At 54.1% G+C, this 19,902-nt stretch overlaps 1 protein-coding gene across 1 annotated transcript; it reads right to left on the bottom strand.

The window, feature by feature from the left end:
- Positions 1-2,586: 2,586 nt before the first annotated feature.
- Positions 2,587-17,171, bottom strand: IL12RB2 (interleukin 12 receptor subunit beta 2). Its single transcript, XM_059478585.1, has 15 exons — positions 17,114-17,171; positions 15,911-16,237; positions 15,428-15,542; positions 14,894-15,072; positions 14,537-14,676; positions 13,814-13,958; positions 11,718-11,797; positions 9,288-9,504; positions 8,032-8,232; positions 6,684-6,785; positions 6,452-6,607; positions 5,548-5,682; positions 4,803-4,890; positions 4,111-4,210; positions 2,587-3,884 (listed from the first exon to the last, which is right to left on the bottom strand). The coding sequence occupies exons 1-15, from the start codon at positions 17,169-17,171 to the stop codon at positions 3,477-3,479; spliced, it is 2,451 nt and encodes an 816-aa protein (XP_059334568.1). The 3' UTR covers positions 2,587-3,476.
- Positions 17,172-19,902: the final 2,731 nt, after the last annotated feature.

The following is a 19,902-nucleotide window of genomic DNA, read 5'->3' as shown; positions in this document are numbered from 1 at the left end:
TGCTTTTTGTTTGAGAGGATACCCTGAGATTGGGGAAATTCCTGTTATTGGAGCTGGGATACCCTGAAATAGAGGGAATTTCCTGTCCTTGGAGCTGGGATTCCATGAGATTGGGGGAATTGTTGGAGCTGGGAGTGGGGGGGAAAGTGGCAGCTGTGGCTCTCCCAGGTGGGCTGTGGGATTGGCACCCAGGTGCAGCAGTACCTGAGGCATTCCCAGCTCTGCTCCAGGTGTTCCCAGGAGGGAGCTGGGCTGGCTCAGGAGGGAGTTGGGGCTCATGGTTTTGGGCTTGAACAATGGCAATCTGTGCATGGGACACCAAAAATCCACCCCAGAACCTCAACACTTCACCTCTCCATCCAAATGCAGCTCTGGCTCAGTGCAGTGCTCAGGATCTGCTTGGGACATCACCAAGGAAAGTTTTTCCAGAGAATGATTGTAAGAAATTCCTTCTCCCCCCTTGAAATCCACCATCAGTTCCATTTCTTCCCTGTGTATCCCTTAAATACACAAAAGGAGTTGAGTGAATGGCTAATAGGGGATTTTGTGGGGGTTTTATCAGCATTTGGTAGGAGAATAGGAACAACTCTCCCATTTTATTTCATGTTTTCCTCTTTGGCCATTAGAGCATGTTGGTAGTTTTGTAGGTAGGTAGAAAACTAAAGGTAACCCCCTATTTTTGTAAAAACTGTGCAGGACAGGCAGGAAGTGTTGGAGACCTTGGAATGTGGAATAGCAGCCTGCTCAGCTGGGGTGTTAGCAGCTGCCTTTGCCTTTCCTGAGCTGTTCTCCACGAGAGCTCCAGTTGGGACCCACTGTGAGTACCATGGATCAGTTCCCTCACCTGGATCTCCAGCCCCAGGCAGGTTTTCCACCAGAGGGTGGGAGAATCCCTTGGTTCTCCTCTGCTGACTCTGCTCTGAGTGTTGCAGGAGCAGAGCTGTTCCTTCTCCCATTGTCTGGTGGGATGTGCTGCCCTTCCAGCCTTGGGGACAGCCTGATAACACCCAAACAGGTGGAGCAGAGCTTTCCCTGGAACACAGCCCCTGCTGGATCCAAACTGCTGTTCCAGTTGCCACCCAGGTGATTTTGCTGGCTGGATTTTCCTTTTTCCTGCTCTAGAGCATTCCCAAATGGCACCTAGAGTGATTTTCAACACAGCTTGTAATTTAAGATTGGTCCTTCTGCTGTTCTGTCAGATGTGAATTCACCTCTTTCAGTCCATTTGTGTCAAGAACTAAAACTGTGAACATTTATCTTTAATATTGGTGGGTGTTAACTGAAATAAAGGTTTATTTTCATGCTCTTTTAAAAACAATGTGCTGAAAACCACATGGAAATGAAACCACTGAGGTTCATAGTGGCTCACCTAGGGTCTGTCCCAGGAAATCCAGTTTGCATTCCCATTCCCAGGATGGATTTTGCCTTGGAAAAGCATCTCCCAAGTAGTTTATTTATGATTAATGAACTTGCTTTTAGCAACATTTTCTGTCCTCTTGCTTGCTCCTGCTGTCACACCAAATCTAGGGGACTGCAGCTTTTAAATTCTGATCCTTTGGAAAAGAGAGCAGAGAAAGTTGGAGGTGCGGAGCAGATTGGCTGTGGAATGAGCAAGGGCAAGGTTTGAGCAGGGGAGTTATCTCAGAGCTGGAATGCTGGGAGGGAGCAGGGGGGGTTGATTGGTCAGCTCCAAGAGTTAGCTGTGTGGGAAAGGACATGGATTCTCCTGGAATGTCAGGAATCAGTGGAAATGTGTGGTGGCAGCACTTGGAGGAGCTGAGCCCACCTGTGTACTCACAGCGATGGCTTTGCAAAGACAGAGCTCTGGTTTAATAAAGCCAGCACTGACAGCCAGCTGTGCCTCTTCCAGCTGTGCCAGCTTCTGCTTCCCTAGTGTCATCCCAAGGACCAGCCTCCCTGCCTTGGGCACTCTGGGCTGCTCTGCCCCAGCCAGGTGCCACTGGGGTGTCCCCAGGACAGCCAGACCCGGTATTCCTGCTGGAAAGGGTGTCCTGAGGGGGAATCACCCCCTGGGATGCTCAGGGACAGCACTGGGAGACTGCCAGGCTGGAGTCACAGAGCTCTGGTCCTTGTCTCTTGGAGTGAGGCTGGACAGGAATCCCCACATTGTGATTGATTTGGAGATTTGTAGGGTGAGAACAAAATTAATTCCAATGTTCTCTTATCCTTAGGGTGAGGTAGAAAATCAGCGTTCAGACAAATATGAATGGTAAAATAGTGCTTCATTTATAAAAACCCCGTTTTTTGGCATCTGATTTGCCTTTCTAACTCAGTTTGGTTTGCAGAGCTGACCGGAGGGGCTGAGTTGTGGTGCTCAGGCAGAACCCTCTCACCAGGGTGGTTCCGAGGCAGGGTGTGGGGATCAGGCAGCAGGTTCTGCTTTTTGAATGTCTGACCCAGTTCTGAGGGAGATGTTTTCCTTTGATGTCACCCAGCCAGGTGACACAGGTGGGAGCAGAGCTCAGAAGCCCAAAGTGCCATGGCTGAGCTGGTATTTGGCAATAGCCAAATCTGCACTTGAATGGTGGCAGCAGCAGCTCTGTCCCTGCTCAGGGATGCAGAGGATGCTCCAGGTAAGTTCATACCTGGGCTGCTCCTTCTCTAACTGCAACCTTTCAGCTTTATTTTTAATTTTTAATTGTTCTGTGTAAAGCTGGAGCTTGACCAGAGAAAACAACAGGAAGCCAAGTTCAGATTTCCAACATTTTATTTCTATACACACACCTGGTAAACAAAGTCATTAAATGTGTAACACCCTTGCAGCCTGTAATTAGAACACTCCAATAAATCACTGAAATTCCTCTTGACAATCCATTTGGCTGAGTACAGATGCTGCCTGGTGCTTTTAGTTCTGCTGAGGAATTTTCCTGCCCTGAGCTGAGGCAAGGAAGGGGCCCTGGCTCTGGTGCTGTGTCCCCCGTGGGTCTGGTGACATTGGGGACTCTGTGACTTGGTGCCAGGGGAGGAACAAGAGGCGCTGAGCTGTTCCATCCTTCCCTTTTGCAGTTCCTTGCTCTTCCTGGTGGAAATGATGATTTTTAACTCTGATTCTGGAACAGGGCTTGAGGCAGCCCAGGCTGCAGGAAGGGCTCCCCAAATACCCAAAATCCAGCTCTGGCATCCCCAGTGTGCCTCTGCAGAGGAGCAGCCACGTCCTAAGGTGAGGTGTGACTGGGGAAGGGTTTTGTCACTCGGAGGTGTCACATGTGAGGGACTGGATTGTGTGTGCTGAAACACTGAAATATTTGTAAATGCTAAAATCCAGGCCGGGCTCACATCAAAACACACTGAAATACTCAGTGAAGTTCCAAGATCCAGGCTGAGCTCACATTGAAAACACCGAAATGCTTTGTAAAATGCCAAAATCCAGGCTGAGCTCGCATCAAAACACACCGAAAAGCTTTGTAAAGTGCCGGAATTCTTGCCGGGCTCACACCGCCCCCTGCCTCCCTCGGTCAGGAGCTGCCGCTGAGTTTCACTCGATCCAGGGTCAGGTTCCCTGGGCAGCAGAGGGCGGCAGGCAGGAACGCCGAGGTTGGGAACACGGACAGGGGGCTGGGCTCGGGCTCGGGGGCCGGCTCCGGGGCCAGGCTGCCGGGGTTGCAGATGTACTCGGCCACGGGCTCGGGGGGCTCCATCGCCTCCAGCAGCAGCCGCTGGTACAGCTCCGGCAGCTGCTGCTCCTCCGCCCAGCTCTCCGCTGCCCACTCGCCGTGCCCCCCGCTGCCAGCGCTGCCCACCTCCTCCTTGTCCGGGGGCTTGGGGGGCTCGGGCTGGGCCGGGGCCTCCTGCACCGGGCTCGCTTCGGGCTCCTCGAAGGCGCCGCCGGGCAGGAAGGGGCTGGAGGGAGCGCTGAGCTCCGCCTGCGGGGGGACGCGGAGTGAATCCCGGCACGGATCTCCGGGACTCGCTCCCCACGGCCGCTCGTCCCGCTGGAAACGGGGGATCTGCGCTTTAATTCCCCCAGCAGAGATTATCTGCTGCCAGAGATTGCTGGATTTGCTGCTTCGGGAGATTACAGGCTCGCCTGGCTCCAATTGCTTTTTTAATGAAGGTTGCGGGATTAGAAGGAAAACCCCTCTAATTTACCTTGGCAGCCGCTAAGCTCTTGGCCCACGTGGCGTTGGCAGGGTCGGGAATGGCTTTGCTGTGCCACTGCGGCAGCAGGAGGGACAGGAGCCACTGCAGCCTGCAGGGGGATACATGCAATTAGAAACGTGAATGGTGAGACCTGCAGCGCCCTTGTGCTCCTCGGGTGGGGAATTAACCCAGGTGTGATCGTGGATCCGCCCTCAGAGCTCTTGGCTGGTGTTAATTCCCAGGGATTGCTCCCCTTCAGTTTGGTTTCAAGATCTGGTTGAAAATTCACACTATCTATGGGCTACAGGTGTATTTTAAGCTCAGAGCTTGTTTTCATTATCATTCATGTACCTGAAACCTTAAATTTTAGAAATCTTCACTGTTCCATGCTCATGAAAGGGTATGACCATCCTGTAGGACAAGGGAAAATGTTTTTAAACTAAAAGAGGATCTATTTAGATTAGGTGGGAGTGAAGATTTTTAAAATGCACTGGCACAGGGTGCCCAGAGCAGCTGTGACTGCCCCTTGCAGTGCCCAAGGCCAGGCTGAAGCACCTTGGGACAGTGGGAGGGGTCCCTGCCATGGCAGGGGTGGCACTGGGTGAGATTTAAGATCTCTCTCAACCCAAATCTTTGTGGGATTTAATCCCTCCTGATAACCATCCCAGTTTTATTGGGACACAGCTGATGGATCCACTCACACTCTCCTTGCTGGAGGCACAGAACAAAGGCAGGCTGAGAGGATGAAGAAGCTGCAGATGAGCCCCAGAGTCAGCCAGTCCCCAGCACCTGGAATGCAGAGCAGCCACCATTCAGCTCCAGCAAAAAGAGGGGAAACCCCCAAATCTTTCTGTGCTCTGTGGATAAACCACCCTTCACCACAGAGGAAACAGCACAGCACTTGGGAGCTTGAAGGCAAAGAGATTCCACATCCCAAACCCAGCTGAGACTGCAAATCTTCAGCACCAAGAGATCTTCAGAACGCTTGGAGAGCTCCAGTGACTGCAGAGGAGCAGGAAAAGCATTCCCAGAGAGCGGGAGAGGGGATCCCAGGGCCAGGAACGCCCTGGCAGTGCTTGGAGAGCTCCAGTGACTGCAAGGGAGCAGGGAAAGCATTCCCAGAGAGTGGGAGAGGGGATCCCAGGGCCAGGAACGCCCTGGCAGTGCTTGGAGAGCTCCAGTGACCGCAGGGGAGCAGGGAAAGCATTCCCAGAGAGCGGGAGAGGGGATCCCAGGGCCAGGAACGCCCTGGCAGTGCTTGGAGAGCTCCAGTGACTGCAAGGGAGCAGGGAAAGCATTCCCAGAGAGTGGGAGAGGGGATCCCAGGGCCAGGAGTGCCCTGGCAGTGCTTGGAGAGCTCCAGTGACCGCAGGGGAGCAGGGAAAGTGTTCCCAGAGAGCGGGAAAGGGGATCCAGGCCCAGGAGCACCCAGCACCGTGTCCTCACCGTCCAGGCAGACGCTGTCGCTGTTGCCCCGGGGCCCCTCCCCGGCCGCGGTCGCCGCTGTCATCCAGAGCTCGTGGTGCTCGCCCGGCTCCAGGTGAGGGAGGTGCAGGGAGCGAGGAGCCCCGGCGGGAACGGCTGCGGGAAAACGGGGGTGGAAATGGAGAGCCTGGCACCGGATTTACTGCCTGCAGCTGGAACCGGGCTCTGAGCGAAGGCGGGAAGGGGAGGAGGAGGAAGAGGAATAAGAAAAAAGAAAAGGAAGAAGAATAAGAGGGAAAAAGAGAAGGAAGAAGAGGAGGCAGAAGAGGATTAAGGAAAAAGAAAAGGAAGACTAGTAAGAGGAAAAAAAAGAAGAGGGAGATTAATAAGAGGAGGAAGAGGAAGAGGAGGAGGAATGAGGAAAAAGAAAAGGGAAAAGAGAAGGAAGAAGAGGAAGAGGATTAAGGAAAAAGAAAAGGAAGATGAGTAAGAGAAAAAAAGAAGAGGAAGAGGAAGATGAATAAGGGGAAGAAGAAGAGGAATAAGGAAAAAGAAAAGGAAGATGAGTTAGAAAAAAATAAGAGGAAGAGGAAGATAATAAGAGGAGGAAGAGGAAGAAGAAGAGGAATAAGGAAAAGGAAGATGTGTAAGAGAAAAAAAGAAGACAAATAAGAGGAAGAATGAGAAGAAGAAGAGGAAGAAAGAAGAATAAGGAAAAGAATAAGAGGAGGAGGAGGAAGAAAAATAAAAGGAGAAGAGAAGATGAGGAAGGTAAGGAAGAAAAAGATAAAGAGGAATAAGAAGAGGAGGAAGAAGAATAGGAGGAGCAGGGAGAAGTGATAGTTTTGGGCTGGAAGTGATCCCACAGGAGACCCTCAGCAATGACAGGGGAGCAGGGCAAGCATTTCCAGCCCTGGGCACCCACCGTGGACCTCGGGCTGGCCCTGCCCATCCTTCCTGTGCAGGTAGATGTGGTACCCAGTGATGCAGCCCCTCTGCTGGGGCGCTGGGATCTCCTCCCAGGAAACCAGGACTCCGCTGGCCCAGGGGGTGGTGAACATCTGGGGCCCAGCTGAGGGGGCTGCAAGGCACAGCAGTGGTGTTAGAGCTGAGCTTAAACGCCTTACAATCACCCAGACAGCATTCCTGGGGTTTACCTTGAGCTGTGGAGTTTCCCCTGACTGATGCTGCCTGCCCAGCTCTGTCCTGATAAAGTGCAGACACGTGGATCTGATAGCAGACGTTATCTCTGATGTGCTCTGGGGGGAGAAACCACAGCTGCAGAGCTGCTTCTTCAGGGATTTGGGGGAGAAATCACAGCTGCAGAACTGCTTCTTTGAGGATTTGGGGGAGAAATCACAGCTGCAGAGCTGCTTCTTCAGGGATTTGGGGGAGAAATCACAGCTGCAGAACTGCTTCTTTGAGGATTTGGGGGAGAAATCACAGCTGCAGAGCTGCTTCTTCAGGGATTTGGGGGAGAAGTCACAGCTGCAGAGCTGCTTCTTTGAGGATTTGGGGGAAAAATCACAGCTGCAGAGCTGCTTCTTCAGGGATTTGGGGGAGAAGTCACAGCTGCAGAGCTGCTTCTTCAGGGATTTGGGGGAGAAATCACAGCTGCAGAGCTGCTTCTTCGAGGATTTGGGGGAGAAATCACAGCTGCAGAGCTGCTTCTTCAGGGATTTGGGGGAGAAATCACAGCTGCAGAGCTGCTTCTTCAGGGATTTGGGGGAGGAATCACAGCTGCAGAGCTGCTTCTTCAGGGATTTGGGGGAGGAATCACAGCTGCAGAACTGCTTCTTCAGGGATTTGGGGGAGAAATCACAGCTGCAGAGCTGCTTCTTCAGGGATTTGGGGGAGAAGTCACAGCTGCAGAACTGCTTCTTCAGGGATTTGCAGTCAGGGCAGAAATATTGCAGCAGATGCTTAAATCTTAGATAAATCTTGTGATTATTGATAGATCTTTCATAAAGAAGGGAAAGAAATTTTCTCTGATCTGCTGAGCCTGGCAGAGCCTTACTGGGGTTTAAATTGGAAATTAATGGTTTCCCACTGCCAGAGGAAAGGGATGGGTGGGATATTGGGAAGGAATTGTTCCCTGGCAGGGTGGGCAGGCCTTGGCACAGGGTGCCCAGAGAAGCTGTGGCTGCCCCTGGATCCCTGGAAGTGATTTTAGTAAAAATGATAGAAATATATAGAAAATATATAGAATATATATAAGTATATAGAATATAGTTTATATAGATTATATAGAAATATATTTTTATATATAGAAATATATAGAAATATGGACTTTCAAACAGATTTGGCTTGGGAAGGACTTCAATGCCTATCCAGTGCCACCCCTGCCATGGCAACACCTCCCACCATCCCAGGCCGCTCCAAGCCCCATCCAGCCTGGCTGAGGAGCCCGAATTCCCAGCTGACTTGTTGCCAAGGATATTTTCCAACCAAGCTGGTGCCGTGCCAGCCCGGGGTGGCATTACCTGCTCTCAGAGGTGACATTACCTGCTATCACGGCGGAGAGGTGGGACGGGGGCAGCTTCACCCAGGTGTGCGGGGGCTGCAGCCGTGGCTCCCTCCAGGGCTCTGCCCACTCCACCAGGTACCCCCCGAGGGGCAGGGCGGCTCCGGCAGGGCGGCTCCAGCTCACCAGGATGCTGCCGTTCCCCAGGCCCACGGCACTGACCCGCTGGGGAGGGGGCAGATCTGGCAGGGGAGAACAAAACCCAGCAGCTGCGGCTGCTCACCTGCAGGAGCCGCAGGGACAAGCGGATCTGCACATCCCTGAAGGTCGCTGAGGTGAGCACAAGGTGGAGGCACCGCAACCCCTGCAGGGGTGTGGCATGGCAGGGGTGTGGCATGGCGGGGGTGTGGCACAGGGGGGTGTGGCATGGCAGGGGTGTGGCATGGTGGGGGTGTGGCACAGGGGGGTGTGGCATGGCAGGGGTGTGGCACAGGGGTGTGTGTGGCACAGCGGGGTGTGGCACAGCGGGGTGTGGCATGGGGGTGTGGCCTGGCAGGGGTGTGGCACAGTGGGGGTGTGGCACAGCGGGGTGTGGCATGGGGGGTGTGGCCCGGCAGGGGTGTGGCACAGGGGGGTGTGGCACAGTGGGGTTGTGGCACAGGGTGTGTGGCACAGTGGGGGTGTGGCACAGCGGGGTGTGGCATGGGGGTGTGGCCTGGCAGGGGTGTGGCACAGTGGGGGTGTGGCACAGGGGGGTGTGGCCCGGCAGGGTGTGGCACAGTGGGGGTGTGGCACAGCGGGGTGTGGCATGGGGTGTGTGGCACAGTGGGGGTGTGGCACAGTGGGGGTGTGGCATGGGGGTGTGGCCCGGCAGGGGTGTGGCACAGTAGGGGTGTGGCACAGCGGGGTGTGGCATGGGGGTGTGGCCCAGCAGGGGTGTGGCACAGTGGGGGTGTGGCATGGGGGTGTGGCATGGGGGTGTGGCCCAGCAGGGGTGTGGTACAGTGGGGGTGTGGCACAGCTGGGTGTGGCACAGTGGGGGTGTGGCCCGGCAGGGGTGTGGCACAGTGGGGGTGTGGCACAGGGGGGTGTGTGGCACAGTGGGGGTGTGGCACAGCGGGGTGTGGCATGGGGGGTGTGGCCCGGCAGGGGTGTGGCACAGCGGGGGTGTGGCACAGTGGGGGTGTGGCATGGGGGTGTGGCCCGGCAGGGGTGTGGCACAGTAGGGGTGTGGCACAGAGGAGGTGCGGCCCAGCAGAGCAGTTCTCCCAGCCATCCCCAGGCACAGGAGCCTTACCTGGGCTGCCCAGGTGTGTCAGGACGGTGGCAGGGGCGGAGCTGCCCCGCGGGCTCTGCGCTGTCACCGTCACCCTGTGCCCCGCCCTGGGGGTCACCCTGGAGAAGCTGGTCTGGGTGGTGCGGTGGGACTGCGCCGGGAGCTTCCCCTGCTCCAGGGCTTCCAAGGTCACGTTGTAGCACAGGATCCGCCCTCCTGCCTCCCACCTGCTCAGAGCCTGCGGGGACAGAGCCTCTGTCACCGGCTGTGAACGAGGGGCTGCCCCCTGGGAGGGACAGGACACAGGGCAGGGAGGGATGGGCTGTTGGGAATTGGGAATTGTTCCTGGCAGGGTGGGCAGGCCCTGGCACAGGGTGCTCACAGAGATTTTGGCTGCCCCTGGATCCCTGGCAGTGCCCAAGGCCAGGCTGGAGCAGCCTGGGACAGTGGGAGGTGTCCCTGCCATGGCAGGGGTGGCACTGGGTGGGATTTAAGGTCCATCCCAACCCAAACCATTCCAGGATTTATTTTTCCCACCCAATTCCAGTTTTGCTGTGATAGCACTGGGGACACTGAAACCCTTCCTGCCCTGAGGACACTGAAACATTTCCTGCCATGAGGCTGAATTCACACTTTTTCTTTTTTTTTTCACTGAAAGCCACACTTTTTCACAAGGAAGGCAAAAAAAGATGATCAGCTGCTCAGCTGGATTTGTCAAAATGAGCAGGTTTTGCTTGGGAGGAAAACCCTGGATTTTACTTAAACCACCATAAAGAATTATTTAAATTGAGCCACTCAGAACACACACCTCTGACAGGCTGTGGAACACCACACCCTGGTTTTACTCCCCTCTGGGCGCCTTCAGTTGTACTCTCAGTTTTAGTTTCCTGATGTTTCTATGACATTAATTCATTTATTTAGCTGATGTTTGTTATAACGAAACAAAGCACAAACCAAAATGTTTGCGAAGCTTTGGGAGCAGCTCAGGACTGAGGCAGCACTGCAAACCTGCTGAAGTTAAATTTTCAACCCTTTTCCTGGGTGTTTGTGTGAGAACAAGGGCACACCCTGGGTAGGAAGTGGTGCTGAGTGTCAGCCTGGCCTGGGAGCTGCAGTGAAACCTCTAAAGGCAGTTTATTACCCTGTTTTATGAATGATGCTGCAGGAAGTTACCCCTGATAAAGAAAGTGCTGCAAGATAAAGGTCTGCAAGCTGAAGCCACAAAGTCTGGGGTCACAGAATTACATGAGAATTTCTGCTTTCACTTGCAGCGTGGTGTTGGGGGGGAACACAGTGAATATTTTACGCAGCTCTGGCGGGTTTTAAACCAAATTCTGTGTGGAATGTTCCCTGTGGGGTTCCAGCCCCCAGGTCTGCCCAGCAGACCCCAAAAATGCTGTCAGGTGGGGCTTGGGATAAAGGGAGGGAGGGACAGGACACAGGGAATGGCTCCCACTGCCAGAGGGCAGGGATGGGTGGGAGATTGGGAACTGGGAATTGTTCCTGGGAGGGTGGGGAGGGGTTGGATGGAATTCCCAGATTTGCTGTGGCTGCCCCTGGATCCCTGGAATGCCCAAGGCCAGGCTGGACGGGTTTGGAGCAGCCTGGGACAGCGGGAGGTGTCCCTGCCATGGAACAGGATGACATTCAGGATCCCTCCCAGTCCAAATAATTCTGGCATTCCATGTTATTGCAGGCAGGAAAATGCTGATGAGTGAGAGGAGGAATGGGGAGGGCACCCTTGGTCTGTGTCCCTGTCCCTAGGAACTGGTGAGACCTTTGTGCTCCTTCCCTGCCATCCTAGAAATCATCATCTCTCCTCTCACCTGGCTCTGGTTTCGTTTCCCCTCTCACCTGGCTGGGCTCTGCTGCCTCTGCTGGGCTATCCTGCGTTACAAGGTGTGCTTGGGGCTGTGTGTTCCATCCCCATCTGTCAGAGCTGGGGCAGTTATCTCTGTTCATTGGGCAGTTTTCTTTCTCTCTTCCACAGCCAATCCTCCCTCCAGGAGATCTCTGTTGTTAAAGGGCCATTAATTATTAATTATCTTCTGTCCATGGCCAGTGAGTGTCCCTGCATGGCTGATCCAATCCCATCATCCCATGGGGAGATGCTCCGCCCAGGGGAGGGGCCAAGCATTCCTACCTGGGTACAATCTGAGGTTTGGGACAACAGAAACAGCCTTTGCCCCCTGCATTCCCAGAGGAGCAGCTTTCTCCTGCTCTCACTCTGGCAGGTTTGTTTTGTATTGCTGCATTTTCATTTTATTTTTATTATTTCTCTAATAAGGACCTGTTATTCCTGCTCCCGCATCTTTGCCTGAGAGCCCCTAAATTCCAAAATTATACCAATTAGGAGGGAGGGGGTTTACATTCTCCATTTAAGGAGGCTTCTGGCCTCCTGAGCAGGCACCTGTCTGTTCCAGCCAGGCCGTGGGGTCTCACTGCACTCACCTTCCAGAAAAAGGAGAGGTTCTGGAGCCCTGAGCCCAGCTCCTGCTGCCGGTACCACACATCCAGGGTCCCTGTTGGCACTGGAGACAGGGAAAAGCAGAGCAGAGGCAGTGGTTGGGGCTTGGAGCCGACAAACAAGGAGGTAAAACCCCTGAGAAAATTCAAATTTAATCCTTTAAATGGCCCTGAAGTGCTGCAGGGTGTGATAACCCAGGTTTGCTGCTGTTTGGCTGCTTTGAGGGTGGGGTCAGGAGGAGAACAAGAACCCAGGGAGAGGAGTTTGGATGTCCTGACCTCAGTAATCTGGATGGCTCCCAGGGGAAGCCACACATCAAAGCACAGCATTTGCTCCTGTCTTTGCATAAATTTGAGGCTCCTGAAGGTCCTTGGGCTTGGCTCCATCCATCCCAGAACAACAGGCAGCCTAGGATGAGGGCGTGTGGGGCATGTGTGGGATTTTCCTGTCCAGTAAATGCCTTTAACAGCTTCTCTGAGGCAGCTTAAACCCCTGTTCCTTCCACAGTTCTGACTGGAAACTCTTGATATTTTGAAGAAACCTCCCAAAATGGCATCGAAGGGAAGAGCTGGCTCCCAAAATCCAGCATCAGAGATGAATGGGGAAGGAAAGCTGAGGGGACAGGGGATGGCAGAGCTTTGCTCCTGGAGCAGCACCAGCTCATCAATTCAAACATGATCATTGATAGTTGGAGCAGGGGCAGCTGAGGAGCACCCAGGGCTGTGGCACCAGGTCAGCACGGTGGGAGCAGCTTGTCCTGGGGTGACTGCAGAGAGAGACAGGAACAGAAACAAAAAGCAGCAGCAGAAATAAAACCAGAGCACTGGCTGCGAGCTCGGAGCAGAAAAATCCCAATATGGGATTGCATCTGCTGCCCTCCAGCCTGGCTTTGAAAGCCTGTGAGCCACACGAACGAGGGTGTTGGCAGCTCACACAAAAAGGAGCAGGAGCAGGAATTTCTCCTTGGAAAGGGTTGATTTTGGGTGATAACTCGTGGAGAAGCTCAGCTCCTGCAGCACAGGGCAGTGAGGAGGCGCCCAGAGCTGCTCGTGTGCAGCCTCCCCTCGCTCTGAGGGCACAAAGATCAGCTGAAAAACCCCGGGGCAGGGTGGGGGTGACAGCCACAAACTCGGGGTGCAACCAAACGGGGAGAAGGCTGTTGAGAGGAAGGTGGGGGAGGCAGGGAAAAGTTCACACCTCCCGAATCAATCAATGTCTCTTACAGAAATCGCTGCTGTCACGGGGGAAAGGGGAACTGGGTGACTCAGAACAGCACCAGCCCCACGGGCTGGCAGTAATTCACAAAAAGGAGCAGCCAAAGCCAAACAGGAGAGCAGAGAATCACAGAATTACTGGGGTAATCGTCTCATTCCCACCCCCAAATCCTTCAGCTGTTCTCAGGGAGCTTTGGTTTGGAGCAGCTTCACTCTTTGCTCATTAAAAACGCAATTTTCTTACAGAAACTTCTCCCTGTTGGGGTGGGGTCTGGATCTGGAGCTTGCCCAGAGCAGCCCAGCAGCAATTTGGGCTCCTGAGCTGGAGTTTGCTGTGGGTGCAGAGCCCAGAGCTGGCTCAGGGCAGGGCAGTTCTGTACCAATTTCCCAGTTTAATACCCATTATTCTTTACCTGCTGCTGGGGTGCTGCCCAGGGCAGGGCAGTTCTGTACCAATTTCCCAGTTTAATACCCATTATTCTTTACCTGCTGCTGGGGTGCTGCCCAGGGCAGGGCAGTTCTGTACCTATTTCCCAGTTTAATACCCATTATTCTTTACCTGCTGCTGGGGTGCTGCCCAGGGCATGGCAGGGCAGTTCTTTACCAATTTCCCAGTTTAATACCCATTATTCTTTACCTGCTGCTGGGGTGCTGCCCAGGGCATGGCAGGGCAGTTCTGTACCAATTTCCCAGTTTAATACCCATTATTCTTTACCTGCTGCTGGGGTGCTGCCCTGGGCAGGGCAGGGCAGTTCTTTACCAATTTCCCAGTTTAATACCCATTATTCTTTACCTGCTGCTGGGGTGCTGCCCAGGGCAGGGCAGTTCTGTACCAATTTCCCAGTTTAATACCCATTATTCTTTACCTGCTGCCGGGGTGCTGCCCTGGCTGCTGCTCCAGTCGCTCCACAGCCCCTGGCCCAGCAGCATCCTGCAGCTCACCTGGAACTCGTGGGCTGCGTCGGGCTCCAGCCCCTGCAGGTGGAATCTCTCCCTGCTGAGGCTCTCCACCTTCAGGGGGGACGGAGAAACTGGTATTAGACTCCCGAGGAAATGAGGGCTGCAGGCAGTGAGAGGCTGAGTTACAAATTCAGACAAGGATTTAAAAACAGCAGCCTCAGAAACTCAAAGAATGGTGCAAGGGATCATCAGACCTGCAGGGCTTCATCTGAAAAATCTCTCATAGCAAAATCTCTGTCTGGGTGATGTGCTCAGCTCCCAGCAAAGTGTTCTTTTAGCCACTTACAGTAAAATCTTCATGGAATCGTTTGGGTTGGGAGGGAGCTTAAATCCCACCCAGTGCCACCCCTGCCATGGCAGGGACACCTCCCACTGTCCCAGCCTGGCCTTGGGCACTGCCAGGGATCCAGGGGCAGCCACAGCAAATCTGGGAATTCTATTCCAATCAGGAATTCCTTCCCAATCTCCCATCTCAATCTACCTTCTTTCACTTCCAGCCCTTCCCTGTGTCCTGTCCCTCCATCCCTGTCCCCAGCCCCTCTGCAGCTCTCCTGGAGCCCCTTCAGGCCCTGCCAGGAGCTCTCTCCTGCCCAGCAGCTGCAGAATTCCCCGAATCCCATCGGGATTACCGTGCTCCAGCCGTGCCTGCCGAGGGGACGGTGCCTCAGCCTGCAGTGCTGGGCCTGTGCCTCGTGGTGCCACACGATGGTGCAGCTGGTGCCTGAGGAATCATCAAATTCCACCGAAAACTCGGGAGGGAGCGGCTTCACTGGCACCCAAACAGAGAAACAAACAGAGAAACAGAGAAACAAACAGGGCTCAGAGAGGCAGCGCAGCACTGAAGGGGGTTAGGTGGAAAATAGGATTGTTGCTTTAGGCTGGATGGGTGTTTTTTCCAAGAGGTTTAATGTTTAATGTTTTTGCCAAGAGGTCCTGACTATTTTCGGGTCTCCCCAAGGTCTGGAGCTGTCTGAGGGGTGCCTTACCTATGTCTATCAGCGTGAAGGTGAGCGGCTGGGAAGAGGCATTTCCTAATGGATTGGAGGCAGAAACCACCACGGTGTAATTGGAGCCAAAATCCAGCTTGCTCAGAGCCCCAGAGCCAAACAACACCTGGCTGGGAGCTTCTTCTGGAAAGGAAAAGGTGCTGGTGCCATTGGAGAGCCTGCAGCAGGAGCAGAGGATTGGTTGGATTTCTGTGGAGCAGGAAAGGTGAGCCCTGGGGTGTGGGATGTCCTGGGATTGGGGATTCACCCCAGGACATGGGGACAGGGTCAGCCCTGGGGTGTGGGGTGTCCTGGATTAGGGATTCACCCCAGGACATGGGGACAGGGTCAGCCCTGGGGTGTGGGGTGTCCTGGTTTAGGGATTCACCCCAGGACATGGGGACAGGGCTCCCTTTCCAAAGGGATGGATTGGCACAGCCCCTTCACTGAACCCCCAGGGGGCTGCAGGGCGTGCTGAGGAAGCTGCTGCAGGGGATAATTAGGCATTAATTGTATTGGCACCCCAGCACTCACTCTATGCCATAGGCAGTGGGGAGGTAGGTGAGCCTGCCCTTGTGCCAGGTGCAGGTGGGACGTCCCTGTGTCCCCTTCTGGATACAGGACACGTTCCTGGGCTCGTCTGGAGGGTCTGAAACAGAAATTCCTGTCACTCCTGACATCCACGACCTTTCAGGGTCCTTCAGGCCAACACCTCCAGCCAGAGCAGGCTGCCCAGAGCTCCAGTGGCTCTTCCCCAAAGATGTGGGTAGGGGACATTGAGGGGATGCAGGGCAGGGAGGGTGTTGTTTGCTCTGGGCAGGGACATTTGTTGAACCTCTCTCCCCTCAGGAATATCAGAGCTGCCCAATTCCAGCCAGGAATATTCCCATGGGACTCCCAGCAGCAGCCCTGGACAAAGCCACCCCCTGGCAGTGCCTCTCGGGCTTCCCTCTCCCACAGGGGAGCTGTGAGAAGTAATGGAGAGCTTTGGGCAGATTCAGAAGGGATTTTCCTTACTGCCACAGTGGATGTCGATGCCACAGATGAGTGCTGTCCTGCCCCCACCGATGCACTTGCAGGTGAAATGGTGCCTGCCCCGGGCAGTGACCAGGAGGGTTTTGCTCACTGAGCCCCCCTGGGCTCGGGTTTGCTCGGAGCTGTTGAGGAAAATCGCTGCCCAGCACCAGCCCCGTGCCCCTGGGGCTGCCAGCTGGCACGACAGGGTGACGTTGGTGCCCGCAGGGATGGCACAGCAGGGGCTGGCGGTCATGGTCCCCTTGGCACACACCTCTGCGGCACCACGGGCGGCTCTGCCGGCACTCACTGCCCCCCTCCTGCAGGGCCCTGCAAGGGAAAGGCGAAACCAGCCTCAGCAGAGCCCTCGCTGCCTGCAGGACGGGCTGCGCTCCAGCAGGAGCCTCCCCGGGTGTTCGGGGGGGAAATTCCGGGCTGTGCGCAGGAACTGCCGGCACCTGTGTGGGATCAGCAGCCACGGTCGCTCCCAGTCCCCAAAAACCCAGATAAACCCAGGTTTTTATAAGAACTGCCAGAACCCTCCTTTTGTTGGGATTGGAAAAGTGCCTGGGTCAGCAGAGGTGCAGGAAGGACCTGGAGCCAGGCTGGGACACCTGGGGGTGCTCACCTGGAGAGGAGAAGGATCCAGGGAGAGCCCAGAGCCCCTGGCAGGGCCTGAAGGGGCTCCAGGAGAGCTGCAGAGGGGCTGGGGACAGGGATGGAGGGACAGCACACAGGGAATGGCTCCCAGGGATGGATGGGACATTGGGAATTGGGAATTGTTCCTGGCAGGGTGGGCAGGGGCTGGAATAGAATTTCCAGATTTGCTGTGGCTGCCCCTGGATCCCTGGCAGTGCCCAAGGCCAGGCTGGACACTGGGACACCCTGGGACAGTGGGAGGTGTCCCTGCCATGGCAGGGGTGGCACTGGGTGGGATTTAAGGTCTTTCCAACCCAAACCCAAATTCTGGGATTCTGTGAACCCATTTTTTCCTGTTTATGAGCTCTGCCTGTCCCGGTGCCTTTTCTCACAAACCCAACAGCTCTACCTGGAACTGAAAACCAAACAAACTCCCTGCATCACTGATGAACCCAGAAAGGAAAATGTTCACTGGCATTTGGGGTAGAAGCTGGAAAAACCCCACCCTAATTAGGCTGAGCGCTTAATCTCAGAGTTAATTGCTGTGTAGGAAGAAGCCTCTCTTACCTGCTGTGAGTTGCAGCACCAGCCACAGTGCTGAGGGCACGATCCGTGGAAATGGCATTTTGGTGCCTGGAGAGAGAGGAATTCCTGTTACCAGCTCCAAAAAAGTGGAGATATCATGTACACATCTCGGTGGTTTTCTAATTTTCCTGCTTTACCCCTTTCTACTTTATTATAAAGTAGAAAGTCATAAAGTAGAAAAAAGATTTGTTCAGAAAATCCCAAACGCTCATTTTGTGAGACCTTTCTAATGAACATTCTCTGGTTTTGTTTGAACCCAGGGGCTGTGTTGTTGTTCAGCAGTGCCTCAGCTCAGCCAGGAGCTCCTCGTGTGGTGCCTTCTGTAGGTGATTCGCAAGTGCCAGGATGAGCAATCTCAGCAGCTTCTTCAGGGAAATGCTCTGCCTTCCACTAAGCCTGGGGGCTGTGTCAACAGCCTGCAAACAGCTGCTGCTCACAGCAAAGGGCCCAAAATATCTGAGAAAACGGGCAAAATCCAGCCTGAAATCCAGCCTCAAAATCCAGTCTCAAAATCCAGCCTGAAATCCAGCCTCAAAAACCAGCCTCAAAAACCAGCCTCAAAATCCAGCCCCAAAATCCAGCCCCAAAATCTGGCTTCAAAATCCAGCCTCAAGATACGGCTTAAAATCCAGCCTCAAAAACTAGCCTCAAAACCAGCCTAAAATCCAGCCTAAAATCCAGCCTCAAAATCCAGCCCTGCTTCAAAGCCTTTGGTCAGAGGATGTGAGCTGTGATGGGAGTAAAGGATGAGAAACTGCTGAGGAGCAACTCCAGCTCAGAGCTGAGAAAAAGGGAAATTTGGGGGAATAAATAGGGGGAAATTAATGGGTAATTAAAGGGAATTAATAGGGGGAAATTAATGGGGAATTAAGGGGAAATAATAGGGGGAAATTCAGGGGAATCAATAGGGGGAAATTAATGGGAAATTCAGAGGAATTAATAGGGGGAAATTGATGGGAAATTCAGAGGAATTAATAAGGGGAAATTGATGGGAAATTCAGGGGAATTAATAGGGGAAAATTAATAGGGGGAAATCAATGGGAAATTAATAGGGGGAAATTAATGGAAAAGTCAGGGGAATCAATAGGGGGGAATTAATGAGAAATTCAAGGGAATCAATAGGGGGAAATTAATGGGAACCCCTCCCAGGTGGCACAGCAGGGAGGGAAATCAGCATTGCTGCTTGGAGGGTACTGAAACACCCTCAGGGGGTGTCTGTGGGTACCAGCCTGGTCTGTTCATGCTCTTACCCCAAAATCTCCTCTGAGAGCCCCAGGCCACCCTCTCTGGCCCCCTGGATGTGCCCCAGGGACTCTGGCTGTCCCTGCAGCTCCGAAGTGAAAGCAGCTGAGAAGCACCACAGCTCCGAGCCCAGAGCTGGCCTTCAACCCCACTTGTCGCTAAAAAACCTCTGCTGTGCTTTCCAAGAACCGGCAGGAACAGCAGGCTGGGCAGCAGAGGAAAGAGGAACATCTCAGTCATTTCAGGCACAATAACCCCAAATTTGTGCCCCGAATCTCACCCATCCCCAGTTCCTGGCACTGGACGAGTTTCTGGGGAAGCTCTGTGAGCACAGTGGCACCCCGGGTCACCCCAAACCTCGGGACTGTCCCACCCGGGGCTGTTCCCCAAAGCTGGAGGAGTGAGGGATGAATCAGAGCCCAGAGCTGCTCGGGATGGGCCTTGCTCTCCTGGGGCTGCTCCATCCCAGCCTGCAGGGAATATCTGGGATAGTGAGAATTCCTGGGCAGCAGCATCGACAGAAAACACGGATCCCGAGGCAGGAAAATCCCGGGACAGAAGCACCCCAGGGCAAAGAAAATCCTGGGCAAAGAAAATCCCAGGTAAGGAGCATCCCAGGACAAGGAAAATCCCAGGTAAGAAAAATCCCAGGGCAAAGAAAACCCTGGGGCAGCAGCATCCCAGGACAAGAGCATCTCACAGCAGAGAAAATGCCGAGTTAGAAGCACCCCAGGGCAAGAGAATCACAAAACATTGAACATCCCAGGACAGCAGCATCCCAGGGCAGGAGCATCCCAAAGCAATGAAAATCCCAGGGCAGGAGCATCCCAAAGCAACGAAAATCCCAGAGCAGGAGCATCCCGGAGCAAAGAAAACTCGGGGGCAAAGAAAATCCCAGTGCAGGAACATCCTGGAGCCGGAATATCCCAGGGCAGCAGCATCCCAAAGCAATGAAAATCCCGGGGCAAATAAAATCCCGGGACAGGAGCATCCCAAAGCAGTGAAAGTCCCAGAGCAGCAGCATTCGCGTGGTGCCGCCGTTTCCCGGTGTCCCGGCCGGGGTTCCTCACCCCGAGCCCCGCGGCCGCTCCGAGCTCCGCCTGTGCCCCGGGGGATGCTCGGGACGGGAAAGGAAAGGAAAAGAAAAGAAAACAAAGGGGAAAAGGGAAGGGGAGGGAGAAGCGAGGAAGAGGAAGAGGAGATAAAAAATAGAAATTTTGCTCAGAGCGAGGGGCTCGTCCAGAGGCACATCCACTCTCATTTTAGCTTCTCTGTCAGATGATTTTTGCTTTCTCTCATTTTTTCAGCATTCCCACAACCCACCGCCACATTTAACAGAGCTTTAAATTAATGAATATCCTGCTATTGTTGTTCTTTTTTTTTTTTTTTTTTTTTTTTCAGGCCATCAATGACATAAACTCAGCTTTTCTGCCTGATTGTGATCAGCTTTCCTTACCATGGACACCCCAGCACGGGTATGTCCGGGCAGCCCCAGAAACGAGGGGACACAGCATGTGCAGCCCCCAGGA

The sequence above is a fragment of the Ammospiza nelsoni genome, chromosome 9 (genome assembly GCF_027579445.1).
Source record: "Ammospiza nelsoni isolate bAmmNel1 chromosome 9, bAmmNel1.pri, whole genome shotgun sequence".
Taxonomy (NCBI): Eukaryota; Metazoa; Chordata; class Aves; order Passeriformes; family Passerellidae; genus Ammospiza; species Ammospiza nelsoni.
Note: the sequence above shows the minus strand (reverse complement) of the source record. Positions and strands in the feature narration are given on the sequence as shown.

Excerpts from the sequence above, each read along its gene's own strand:
- IL12RB2 (XM_059478585.1), bottom strand. The coding sequence starts at position 17,171 with ATGCCATTTCCACGGATCGTGCCCTCAGCACTGTGGCTGGTGCTGCAA. Across the intron at positions 9,505-11,717 it reads ACCTCTCCTTTTTCTGGAAG|GCTCTGAGCAGGTGGGAGGC; the intron begins GTGAGTGCAGTG and ends CTGTCCCCGCAG. Across the intron at positions 6,608-6,683 it reads GGGAAACTCCACAGCTCAAG|CCCCCTCAGCTGGGCCCCAG; the intron begins GTAAACCCCAGG and ends TGTGCCTTGCAG.